The sequence below is a fragment of the Ambystoma mexicanum genome, chromosome 6p (assembly GCF_040938575.1).
Source record: "Ambystoma mexicanum isolate Mex_15411 chromosome 6p, UKY_AmexF1_1, whole genome shotgun sequence".
NCBI classification, from domain to species: domain Eukaryota; kingdom Metazoa; phylum Chordata; class Amphibia; order Caudata; family Ambystomatidae; genus Ambystoma; species Ambystoma mexicanum.
In genome coordinates this window covers 483,117,743-483,131,150 of record NC_090935.1, presented here as the reverse complement: position 1 = coordinate 483,131,150, position 13,408 = coordinate 483,117,743, and the positions used below count along the sequence as shown (strand labels likewise).

Sequence of the window (13,408 nt, the reverse complement as noted above, 5' to 3'; positions counted from 1 at the left end):
GCGAAACGGACGGAGTACCAGTGGCTCAGAAAATGCGCCTGTGTTGCCCAATAGTAACATTCAAGGTCGAGAAGCGCGAGCCCCCCTCTTGTTGTCGGCAATATGAGTGTTGAATAGTCCACCCATGCCGGTTTACCGGCCCATATTAACTCCAAAATTAGGCTTTTTAGTTTCCCCAGGCACCGCCATGCATTATGGGGTTTAGATTTTCGGTGGGGTTTTGGATAAATAGCACCATGTTGTCGGCGTAAAAGGAAATGACCACTTTGTGGGGACCTATGGCAAGGCCTCTATGGAGGTGTTGTGCGCGTAGGTTGGAAGCCAGTGGTTCCCTCACTAGTGCAAATATCAGCGCCGACAGTGGGCAGCCTTGTCTGGTCCCGCGTTGGAGAGGGATGTGTGTCGATTTGGATGAGCCGAGGACGATGGTTGATTGGGGTTTGTTATATAACAGCGCAACTAGTTTGAGAAACTGGTTCCCCAAGCTGTGTTGTCTGAGTACCGCAAACATAAAAGGCAATTCGATGGAATCGAAGGCCTTTTCAGCGTCCAAGAGGACTGCGGCTGCCTGGTGTGTAGGCTCAATTGCTGCCATGGCTCCAAACATTCTCCTGATGCCGAATGTCGGATTACGTCCAGGCACAAAACCAGCATGGTCGGTGAGTACCAGTGCCGGCATCGGAGGGATCAATCGGTTGGATAGGATTTTGGCCAGTATCTTATTGTCTAGGTTAATTAGGGAAATCGGTCTGTAGGAGCAGCATTCCTCGGGGGGCTTGTCCTTTTTGTGTAGGAGAATTACGTTAGATTCCCTTAAGGACTGCAGAAGGATACCTGTCTCCAATGCTTCCTCGTAGACCTTCAGGAGAAGGGGGGCTATTAATGACGAGAAAGCTTTGTAAAATTCTCCAATTAGACCATCGGGGCCGGGGGCCTTAGTGTTGGGCAAGCTCTTTATTGCTTCTAGTATTTCTTCCAACATAATGGGAATATTTAGGGGTTTGCGTAGTTCCCTCTCTACCCAGTATAGCTCTCTGTCTGCTAAGTAGTTAAGTGGGTGTTCAGGGTCGTGCAAGTGTTGTGTACTGTAAAGGTCTTGGTAAAAAGAGCGGAAAGTTTTGAATATTTCTGGTTCTGTGTGGGCTAATGTCCCTTGTGTTGTGCAAATTCTTTCCACCAAGGTGGGTTTCCTGTCGGCGGCGATCAGACAGGCCAAGAGCGCTTCCAGCCGTTGCCCTTCACCATATTGACGTATCTGGTGGCCGCTGTGTAGGAACTTCAACTCCCGTTCTGCTATGGACCTGAATTTAAGTAGTTCTTCTTTGAGCTGTGCTTGGGTGTCTTTGGGATCTATATCTGTGAGCTGTAGTTCTAGAGCCTTTAGGCATGTCCCACTGGTCGCCAACTCACAATGTATTGTCTTTAGAATTCCGTTTTCCTTGGCGATGGACACTCCTCTTACATAACACTTCAACGTTTCCCACAATGTTCCCGCTGAGGAGACTGAATCTCGATTACTTTCTAATAAGGATGTGATCTCCTTGCGTAGTTCAGCTGAGAATACCTGGTCCGTCAGCGCTCCGGGTGTGAAGCGCCAGTGCAGTGCTATTGGTTTTGCGTTGGGAAGATTGCATTCGAGTGTGACCGTAGCATGATCCGAAAAGGTTTTTGGGAGGATCTGGCAACATCTCCATTGGAAAATGCTTTGCGCTGAGACAAGTAAATAGTCGATGCGTGAACTGGAATGATGGACTTCAGAGTGAAAGATGTATTTGCGCGTTTCCCAGTTTCCATGTCTCCATATGTCGACTAGGTTGTATGCCCTGCAGATCTCTTGCACTTGGAGGCTGGCTCTGGATGGTTGAACCGTGATAGAGTGCGATTTATCTTGTTGCGGGTCAAGGTGGGTATTGAGATCACCGCCCCTGACTGTGCAAGCTGTGCTAGGACCCAATCGAAGTTGTTTGCACAATCGACGTTGGGACTAAATGAGTTTACGAATGTGACGATTTTCCCAGTGATGACTCCCTGCACCAGGAGGGCTCTGCCCGCACTGTCTTTTTCCATTTTTATCAGGCGGAAGCCCACTTTGGGGTTGATGAGGGTGGCCACTCCTCTGGCATATGACGAATAGGAGGAGAAGTAGCGGTGGCAGCCCCAGCATCGGGCCCAGAGGTGTTCTGTGTTAGGCAGAATCCTGTGCAGTTCCCTTAGGGAGCACTACAGAAGATTAAGACTACAGGTGAGAGCAATAAATCCCCTTTGATATCAGTCTGTACCACAAAGATTTAGTTGGTAGCCGTGGCTGAGCAGTCAGACTTATCTCAAGAGGGAAATGAGCAGTATTCAGGGTTTACACAATAGGCCTACAGTACTATGGCACAAGGAAACACTGACCAAAGCTTTGTATTAAAAAGTATATATATATTTATTTTATACACTTCTAATAAAACACATGTATCACAGTCATCAAGCAAGTTAAATTAAGTCAAAGGAAAAATATACACACTCCCAAGTTAAATTGTAGACCAAGTGAACCAGAGTGAAAACTGAGCAAAACAGCACAGTGAAAACCACACACAAGGGATCCTCTATCAATTTCTCACAAGGGAGGGAAAGCACAAGTTATATAGAAACAGTTTCTTACACACCCTAGCACCACTTCCCATAAGTTTGTGAACCAGTTTAAGTAAGACAGTGCATCAGTATAGGCAATACTTAAATGAAAACTGAGCAAAATGTCATTTCACAAGGTTTAGAAAGGGGGTGGAAAGGGTAGTTATAAGAAGTAGGTGCACCAACACAGTTCTAGTTGAGAATCAATCTAAAGAAGGCAGGTCTAACAAATGTAGCCAGAGTCAGTAGGCCTGGGCCAGAGTTAGTGATACAGGGCAAGAGCCCAGGAGAAAAATGTTCTTGTAGCTGCAGTCAAGTCTATTGTTAACGATTTTGAAAAGGTGGATGCAGAAGTTGAAAAGACAATGTTAAGAGAGAGGGGTGGCCAACCCAACAGGTAGGTAAAGCATTTAAAACCGCTTTAGTGCTACCGCGAAGAAAGGGCAGCCTGGCGGAACAATGTACCTTTAAATGAAGAAGTGGCTCCTGCTGTGGCGGTTGTTCCTGGCAGTTCCTGCAGTTCGGGTGATCCAGCAGAGGAAGAGAGGCTCTCGTCGTGGAGGAAGGTTCGAGTTACTGCACTACTCAGGGATGAAACCAGCCGCGGTGCTGCCCGACGAATAAAAGGTACGCTCCTTTAAATCGCGGTCCGGGTGGACTGGTGCCTGGCTATCCGGCCTCCCAGTACAGGGTACGGGAGATTCGACCAAGGCAGGTCCGGGAAGGCGATTGGCAAACTGGTTGGCCCCACCAGCTCAAGGGAAGAAGGCTCTTGCAGATGAAGATCTTCTCTCGTGTGGAGAAAAGTGGTGAGACGCTGCAGCAGGGCTTCACTGGTGGTTCAGTCGTTGCAGATGTCTTTGGCTTCTCTCCTCTTCGGCTTCTTAGTTCCAGTGGGGACGTCTTGCTTTTCCAGTCCTCAGGACCCTGCTTTTATGCAAAAAGATCCCCATTCATACATCCTAGCTATCACTCACACAGTGGAGTGGTCATCTTGGCGGGAGACCCTCCAGCCTATCAGGATAGAGTGCGACATGGGTTGCTGAGGCATCCCTGTCCAGGGGTCCTACTCCCCCTCCCACACAATGGACCCACCCCAGACTCAGTGGCGCCGAAAGGAGGGCTTCTCGGCAGAAGCCTGCCAAAAGGACGAACAAAGGATCGTCGACCTAGATTAGGAGTTTAGAGAAAGACACAAGAAAGAAGTTATATTAAAGTTCTGGCAAATAAAACCTACCGGAGTCAAGTTAATATTAAAATGCACCGGCGGTATGTTAGAGGCTGTCAGAAAAAGTGGTAGCCTCGAACAATTGGAAAATCCCATAGGGAAATATTTCCGGTCGAATATTTATGGTAGTAACCACTGCCATCAGCCATAAACTTTTGAGAGAGGGACTATACGGTACCCTCTCGAAAATGAACACAAGGGAAAAACTATTAACCCTTTTCAGTACCTCCATAGTAAGATGGGTTGTACTGGTTTAGTTCATAGGATTTGACTAGTAAAGTCAATTGGGACTTTACATGCCCTGGGAGACAGTAGTCAGTCCCAGGGTATGGATTCTATGTTTGGGGATCGCTACGACACCCCTCTGTCACTGCACTGAGGGTGCTGTGTAACACATGTGAATAAAGATGGTTCCTATGGGATTAAGACAATCCCATAGACATTAAGCACGAAAAATACCCTAGAACACACATAGCAAAAATGCCTAAGAGTGGGGAAAAAAAGAGTCTCACTCTTAGCAGAAAAAAGAAACAAACCCTTAAAATCCAGCAAAGCTGCTGGGGGACTCTATAGGTAAGGGAAATTAGCCAAAGAATGAGAATTCTCCCTAACATTCTGTTTGTGGGAGGAGGTGTGTTTCCTGTATCAGTACCACATCTACATTATGACGTTTGAGAAATTGCAGGATCTTTCTGTTCTGTGTTTTTGCTTGAATATTACCTCCCCAAATATTCCACGTTGCTACCTTGAATTAGTCGGGTGGGATCCTTGTTCAGAACGCTTGAACTGGAAGCAGACCGTTGGTGGTCTGTTGTAGAGAAGCAGACTGTCTGTAGGCATAATTGTGCTTGATGAGTTAGGCACAGCAAGCGGCAGGACAAGGCGAGGCGAGGGATGGCCGCTGCGTAACAAAAACAACTTTAATGAACTGACCCTTGCACGGACAACCCCCAACATGTCAGTTTGGTCCCCCCCCCGTAGTAGGCATGCTGCTGTGCGTGGGGCGCTAGCGACCCCCCAAGTGTAGGTGCTCTTTCTTTAATCTGTGCGTTATGTCCTGACGTTTAGTAACTTTGGTGTGTTTGCAGTACATGAATTTGTGGTTCATGGTGGATTTCTCTCGGCACGCTACCTACGCGGGGCTGCCCGGCCACCGTTTGGCGCTTTACAGCCTTGCCTATCTAGGAATAATGTAGCCTCCTCCGGTGAGTTGAAGAACTGGACCTTCCCCTCGAACTGGACGCGAAGTTTTGCAGGGAAAAGCATAGAGTATGTGATTTGGTTCTCCCGTAGCTGCCGTTTGACTGCTGTGAAAGATCTTCTTTGGGCTTGGACTGTTGGAGAGAAGTCCGGGAAGAGTTGTATCGCATCTCCGTCGTATTGGAGGATTCCTTTCTCCCTTGCCAACCTCAGGATAGTATCCCGGTCTTTAGAATACAGCAGCTTGGCTATGATTGGGGCGAGGAGGGGCCCAGGGGCTAGTTTGGCGGTTGGGATCCTGTGGGCCCTTTCGATCACAAACAGTTGGGAGAGGGCCGCGCCGCCGAAGAGGTCTCTGCACATTTTCTCTATAAGATCCTCCATTTTGTTAGGTGTTGCTTGTTCTCTAACTCCAACCACACTTATATTGTTCCGGCGAGAGCGCCCCCTCCAAGTCTTCGTTCTTGGCCATGACTGCTTTTATTTGGGTTTCTAGTATTGATACCCTCATTGTTAGTGAGGCGGTTCCGTCGTCCTGGTCCAAAATTCTTTGTTTGGCGTTGTCCAGTCTCTGTCTGTGTTTTTCCAAATGCTGTTGGAGTAGGTCTACCTTGGATGAAAGCGTGTCCATTTTGTTGTCCAGGTTCCTGATCCCTGTTTTGAGATCCAGAAGGATCTAGCGGATGTCTACCTGCCTCCGGTGTTCCTCCTCTGATTCGTCGTGGTTGCGAGGGGAGTCCGGGCAGTTTTCCTGTCTTGGAGTTTTTGATGCTGGTTCTGCATCAAAGTTAAGTTTGCCCATCTTGGTGCTTGTTGCGGCTTTGCCCCGTGTCGCCACAGTGCAAGATCGCTGAGAATCCGATCCGGCCTGGATATGCTGGCGAATTACGCTTCGGCGCGAGGTGTGAATCCACGGGGTCGAGTCTCCTGTAGTGCATGTTTATTTGCTGCTGTCTGGGGCGGGGCAATTCTGAAGGGCGATCCTGGTTCCAGGTTCTGCTGCTGCCGGGGGTGTAGGGGGCCCCCGCCTCACAGCGCTATGTGTGGTCAACTCCGGCGCTGGGGCTTACATTGATGTGCGCCCGTGGAGTTACTGGTTCTGGAAGGCGCGGGGCTCATTCCCTCATGTCCCCCAGATGGGCGCTGACAGGATAGGTGATCATGGTACTCGAGGGGCTGGGGTGAATGGCTTCTGTTTGCTGTTGTTGCCGGATCTCTGCAGGCCCTGCGTGTTGGGAGGACTCGGGTGCCTCCGGTTTGGTCCCTGGTATGGACAGCAATCACCCTGGTGGTCGCCCACTGAGGTGTCGTTATAGATGCCTGCCCCTTCTGTTGGCTCCCAAGTGTGTTGCCTCAAGCACTGCAGTTATGGCCGGGTAGTGGAGGAGGGGGTCGCCCTGCGTCCAACGTTCCTCTCCCCACCGCTCTTGTCTTTACAGTGCCAGGGTTATGAATTTATTCAGGCGTGGCGGATCACCGTGGGGAGGCTGCATGCTTCTGCCTTCCTTCCACGGGTCGCTGCGACTGGCTGCGCTCCACGCTGTGTGGCTGCGTTGCTGTCCGCTGCGCTTCTCACCTCTGGCACAGCTGAATGCCGCCGGCCGGCTCCTCCTCCATAGCAGTCTCAATGCCGCAGTGCCCTGGTGCTTCACCCTCGCCTCGCCAGGCGTTGCGGCGGAGTCCCGGGTCCCGCTCGCTGTTCTTGCCGGCACGGCTGACCTCTTCCCGCTCCCCGTGGCCGCCGACACCCACGGGCTGGGGGATCTGGTGCGGCCGCTCTCGTAGCCTCCAAGGGGACAGGGCCAGCCCAAGCCACGCGGACACTGCCTGACACGGGTCTCAGCCCCCCGCTGCTCAGGGTCTTCAGGGACGCTTCACCCAGCCATTCAAGGTGCAAACTGTGCAGCTGCTGCCAGGGAGACTGCATCCGCAAAGAGTATGGGCAGGGTGTCAGGATTGCTGCGATTTTTCAGGATTCATGAAGGGCGTCCAGGGAGCTCACAGAGGAGCCGCCATCTTGGGTGGTCCTCAGGCGCCCTCCTGGCTGCCGCATTTTGTATGCGTTGGAGTTTATTTAGGAGTCGTTCAGGCAAGCCTAGATACAGGCTGTTTGCGTAGTCTAGTCTGGACATGATGAGGGCGATGACGGCAGTTGCTTTGTTGATGAATGGGAGGAATAGTAGGATCCTTTTAACCGATCGCAGGAGAAAAAAAGATTTCTTGATTAGGGCGTTTACTTGTGGTTCTAGAGTGAGTCAGGACTTCCGGGTTTTTAACAGTCGATGGGGCTGGGGTTTCGCCATGTTCGATTGGCCATGGGATGTAGAGGTTGCCTCCTCTGTTTTTTGTGATGATCATTATTTCTGTTTTGACTGGGTTGAGTTTAAGGTAGTTTAACTTCAGCCAGTTGTATATTTCACGAAGGCAGTTCTCTAGTGTTGCGTTGTCTTCATGTGAGTCTTGTATTTTGTAGACTTGTGTGTCGTCAGCGTAATTGAAACAGGTGAGGCCATGTCTTTTGATTATTTGAATTAGCTGTGACGGGTAAATGTTGAATAGTAGTGGCGAGAAGGATGATCCTTACAGATTCCTGCACTGATGGCCATAAGGACTGATCAGTGCCCCCCAAACCGATGAGTTTAGCATGGTAAGTGGGGCAAATAGGCTTCACTTACCTTCAAAAGTCAGGAAATGTTGAAAACCATAGCAAAAGGAAGGGCGTCCCATTGATGTCTATGGAGGAAAAGCAGCAAAAAGAATATTTACGAACTCGAGGATAAGCAGTTAGTCTTGGATCAGGGGTTTGGTGGGCAGTACAGTTAACAAAGACAAGAGCTTGACATGCAAAAGAACATCCACCCATGCCAAATACAACAAGCATTGGCAATAAGTTTGGGCTTTTGTGTAGGCATGGGAAAGGCACTTGCCAGGCACTGCCACACTGGCTGACTGTTGATGGTAGCAGGTGCAAAATGGTGCTGTGCATCTAATAGTGCCTAGAAAATGCCTTATGCATATGCAAAAGCCTAAACATTTGTCTTTGTCAATGCTTGTTTTTAACAAGACTTAAGTGAAGGACAAGCCTAATGCTCATAAATCGAATGGCTGAAGGCAGACCTGGGTAAGACATTTCTATTACACAAGTAGTGGTTTACATCTCCAATTAGGTCATTACATTTCAGCAGACTGCTTTGAAAAAACACTGGCAGGCACTTCAAGTTCAAAGTTTGATAGTAAGGCTTGATGGGAAGTCAATGGCTTGGCAAATAACCAAACACCACCTGCAAGCTTTGTGTCCCTCCTCATATGCCATTTAACCCCATCTATAGTCTAATGCTATAGTTTTGGCTTATAGGAGGTAAGGTGTAAGCACCACCTAATAGCCCAAACAAAAAAAAATGATTTATTTACCAACACACAGGCATTCAGTAAAATATACTACATTCTAAGTCAGGTAATATTTACACATATTCAACACAGTTTGGTGTCCCAATTGGAACGCACACTACACTTCAGAATGTACATAGTTTAAGCATTGACGCTGTTACAATCACTGAATGTGGAGGAAAAAGCGGCTACAAAATCTTACAGAAGCCATGTAGGATAATGCACACCAGCACTAAGCTTGAGGTCCAAACCCTATCCCTGGGTGATTGCAATGTTCAAGGTACATACCACTTTTACTTTAAGGAGACTTTGTAATGTTTCTCACAGTTCTGCAATAAGGGACAATGACTTGATGCAGTGATAGTCCTAGAGTAGGTGCAATAGTTTTGTAGTATATATAAATTAGATTTTCCAGGTAGCTACCTATCCTTGTGGCCAGGGAGACCCAAGACAGGGCGGCCTGACTGTCTCCACCACCAAAGGACAGCCCCAGGTAGCTTCAGGGAATGCCTTTTGCACACTTAGGAGTGAGTTGGGGATAGGGGCGCTCCAAATCAAGTGTGCACCCATTCCTCTCAAACTCTGATCACGAAAAGCAACTACCCTTGGTAAGTCATGGCTCACACTTTTTCTGCCATCAGTTCAAGGGTATTTGCAGGTGCAGAGTCTTCTTCGGATGACACTTTTATCACTATATCCGGCGCTTCCGGTTTATCAGCAACCTTCCAGAACTAGAAACCGGACCAGTGAATTTGGGCTTTAGGAAGGTTCTCCTCTTGGACAAAGAGCAGCACCAGTAGACCAAGGTTTCAGTGCCACAAAAAGGATATTGGAAAAAGTTCTATTACCATGGCTAGACTAGATCCTTGCAATGTAGGCGTTTGAGAATGCAAACCAGATACTGGCTCAGCGCCTCTTCCTAGCTCCAGAGGAGAGCAGGAGAGCAGGACTTCAGATGTGTTAGACCGACTAGTTTAAAGGAGGGCGGCACCAAGTACAGGTGTACTTGTCGATGAAGGGCAGGGCTTTGCCTCCGCATTGGAGGTCTTTGGCAATGGTTGGTTCAGCAGTCCTTCAGTGGTCTCTTCTGTGGATTCTTTGCTCTAGTGGTAGACTGTCGAATGGCTTTAGTTTCTGTCCTAATATATGAATTCCTAGGCCGGACAAACCAAGAAGACCTGCCCCATTGCAGAAGGGTTTTATCCAGTCCCGAAAAGCCAACATCCCCACATTCCGACCAGAGGGACATCACTCTAGCTGGAATGTGTATTGGTCATGTCTACATTCCCTTACCCATTTCCAGCCAGTTCCCTTATGCAGTCCATTTCCTGGGTTTCTTCCAAGAAGCCAGTTAAAATGCATAATTCTACATGGCCCTTTCCAACACTGGGGCAAGGGGAAGAAAGGCAACAAGTACAGAACCGAAAAGGAAGTACTTAAAACAAGTGTATCCATTTTGGATCACCATTCTTTTAAAATATCCACCTCACAGTAAACGTTATAGGGACATAATAGAGTTACACCCACAAATAGTTGAGTGGTGCCACTGCCAGCAACCTGCTTTTGTTTTACAGGAAAGTCTAAAATACACAAAGTAAAATCAAGGGGAAGCAATTGTCCCCTTCAGTACTCTCCCCAAGAATGGTAGTTTTGCTTCTTGAAAGGGGTTTTAAATGGGGATAGAAGTCCTTCTGCATTGGTGGCCATAATAACCGACCAATGTTCTCAAAACAGCTGTGACACAGTGTAAAGTTGAAAAAGACCTCACTTCCAAATATCAGTCCAGGGTCACACAGAGCATCTGCAGATATGCTGGGGGTCCCTTTGGAGCCAATAGGAAAGCTACAAAAGAAAAGATGTCTATCCGATAATGAGAGTGAACGGCAATGGAAACCCAAATAGCTGGCAACCTAGTGAAATAATTGCCACAGAGATGGCAAACTGAGCAAAGAACCAAAAAGGCGATCGACTGAGTGCACCCAGAAAATAAAGAACTCTTATTGAAAACTATCCTTTTCAAATAGTTGTTTTTTTTACTGACCGTGACAGCCGGTGATAGTGGAAGCTGGCTCTATTGAATGACTGACTGAATTTGTATAGCCCATTAATATAGGAGCAGGCTAGTGATCAAGGTGGTCAAAACAAGATTAAATGTACATGGAAATACTAAGATTCTGCTTTATCTTAAATGTACATCTAGCAAATTGTGGATCGCCTTTGTTAAAAAGGTAACACATTATTTTTGGGGAAATTACGAAGAGAATTTGCCATTCAAAGCAGCTTTGCACAGAAACCTATTTGGAAATATTTCATATGCTCAAGTGGCTTTTCTGTCTTATTTTTGTCAGAATTCAGATGGTCGTTTCCTCAATTTACTGGGGTGCTGACTCTCGCCTTCTTCATTCATAACTGTATTATCACACTCCTCAAGAATAACAGGATCCCTGAAAACAATGTAAGTATTTGAGTTGTTTCTTCCACATTTGAAAATAAAGCAAATATAATGAATGTATTTACAAATAAAAGAGAAATCCATTCATATCTCTTCTATAAATGTTTTCCCCCTCCAATAAAGCATTAGTAAGCAGTTTACTGAACCTTGCACAGATCAGGGTTTTATGTCAACATTATCTTGTGCATTTACATATTTGCTCTTGTTTCTTTTGCATTTGATTATTACAATTTATTAAGATATGTCCCATTAGACGGTGCTATTTCTTTTGTCATATCCAGTGCAGCCTGTTCAGACTGTCCAACTATTTTAGCATCTTATCCTAAAAGTGTTATGATTTTGCATGATATAATTAGCTCATCTTGCCTCATTCAGCAGAGTGTGAGGGGTCAGAAATGAGAGGCGGACAAAACATGTTTTCAACATTAGACATTTTATTAAAATAAAAAGGTTTGGATAAAGGACTTCCTATCCCTATCCAAATGAGTTTCCCTACCTATGAAATCAAACCTAGGGATCAGTATGTCTCGTCCAACTAAGGAAAACTGTCCTTGTGTCCAAAACATATCTGCCCCTCACACTTATAATGCACAACAAAATGTGCAAGGTAAACATCTCTGCTTTAAACTCAGACAAATACATGCAAAAACTAAGTATATAAATCCAGCAAAACATGCCTTGTATCCAGGGGATGATTCTCTTCCCCTGAACTGTTTCAAGTACAATATTGGAAACGTTCAGTTCAACCAATACTTATTGAAGAGTGGTAGAAATGTCTTTCACACAACCCGTCCTTACAGATGAAGGTGTCTCTTCCAACGAAGGATGCCAAAAGTGTCTTATCCACTCAGCAACTTCTCAAAGATGATGATCTGGTATTCCTGCCAGGAATCCTTTCATAAAGTATTTTCCCTTTCACATATTCTGGATGGATTGTGTGGTGTACTTCCCTGTCAGTAAACCTCCCCTTTCCCCCACCCCCTACTAGGCTTGGTAGATCCCCTGGTATACTCTCCTGCTGGGTATCTTCCCCCAAAGGTTCACTGCTTGATGTACTACTGTCACCAGGTCTTCTTACAATCGTTCTCTTTGGGTATAACACCGTTTTACAGTTTTACACTTTATGTTCTATTGGCTTCAGGTATTACTTGTGCAAGCTCCCCCCACCCCCTAATTGGCATTTCATATAGGAAGACATGTTCAAGTTTTGTTGGTCAACATCCTTAATAGCGTTCATTGGCTTGTAGCTATTTCACCACTTTCTGGTTGTCCCTCCCACTCAGCCTCAGCTGGTGGGGGGCCACTGGGGTGACCTCGGACTGTCCTTTCAGGAATGTCTGTGTCCTTAGAACAAGTTTAGGTGTAATGCCTTTCTTTCTTCCAGAGACCGTCGGTTTCCCTTTTGTCTTTCTTTGTCCTGGAATTAGAAGGGTGTCCTTCCTGTGGACTGGGGGTTATAGGAATCTCTGTAACCTTCCATTGAGAGTCATCCAAAGTTGTCTCTCTGGCCAATCTTGTTTGCTCTTGCTTCCTTTTACTGGGAGATCTGGTGGTGCTTGATACAACTCCAAGAGTTTTTAAGTCATTCCCCAGCAGGACTCTCCCAGGCACTTCTTTTTGTCCACTGACAGGTATTCTAACAGTCATATTATTGCACTGGATGAGAGCTGGCAGTATTGGAACCATTTGAATTGGGCCTCCTGCAAGTTTAGTGGGATCTTTGGGTGCCTCAGCCACACCATCAGGTTTGAGGAAACTTTCATCAACCACTGTAATTCTTGCCCCAGTGTCTCTAATGGCAGAGGTCTCCTGGCCATTTACAAGCACACTGTCCTTGTAATATTCTTTTGTGTTATTTTGAATGAAGTTGTACACATCCACATTATGTTGTTCCCACAGACCCAGGGACACTAAAGAAACACTGGCTGAGACTCCAATGGGGTCTTCAGCCAATAATTGAAAGTTACCACTTGGCATATGAACTTTGTCCACAGGGTTGAAGGCTAAGGAGGCAGTGTGGACCCCTGAAGGTTTACCCTTGCATCTGGGATCCCCTTTCACATGGTCAGTTTACCCACATGCGTAGCATTTTCCAAATGCTCTCTGGAATGGGGGCTTCTGCTGACCCCCCTCTGGTTTTGCACCAGAGAGTTCACTAGACTTCGGTTTCCCTTGGAATTTACCTTTATTTTGTTTGTGGCCTTCTTTTGGATGGTTGGAATTAGAATTCTCTTTTCCCTCTTTCTTGTGCTGCTGCTTCTCATCCTTCTTGTGAGTGGCCCCAGAATCCTTGTGAGGGGCTCTGTTGGCTACCCACAAGTCTGCAACCTTTGCTAACTTCTTGGGATCAATCTCTTTTGAGTCAGCCAAGTGCTGTCTCAGTTCAGGAGAGCAGGCATCAAAAATAGATTCTAACAAAAACAGATTTCTCATTCCTTCAAAGGTGTTCACTCTGTAACCCTTAACCCAACCATCTAAATTCTTCAAGCATTCACATGCCCAGGTAGCCCAAGGGGTACCATCAG

General features: G+C 46.8%; 1 protein-coding gene across 3 annotated transcripts in view; it reads left to right on the top strand.

Annotated features, from left to right (window-relative positions):
* The window catches only part of SLC38A9 (solute carrier family 38 member 9), a 1,177,634-nt gene that overhangs the window by 778,492 nt on the left and 385,734 nt on the right, over positions 1-13,408 (top strand). For all 3 annotated transcript variants that reach the window (XM_069627285.1, XM_069627284.1, XM_069627286.1), the window contains one exon: positions 10,780-10,886. In XM_069627285.1, the coding sequence (XP_069483386.1) occupies positions 10,780-10,886 (107 nt within the window). The remainder of the gene's footprint in view (positions 1-10,779; positions 10,887-13,408) is intronic.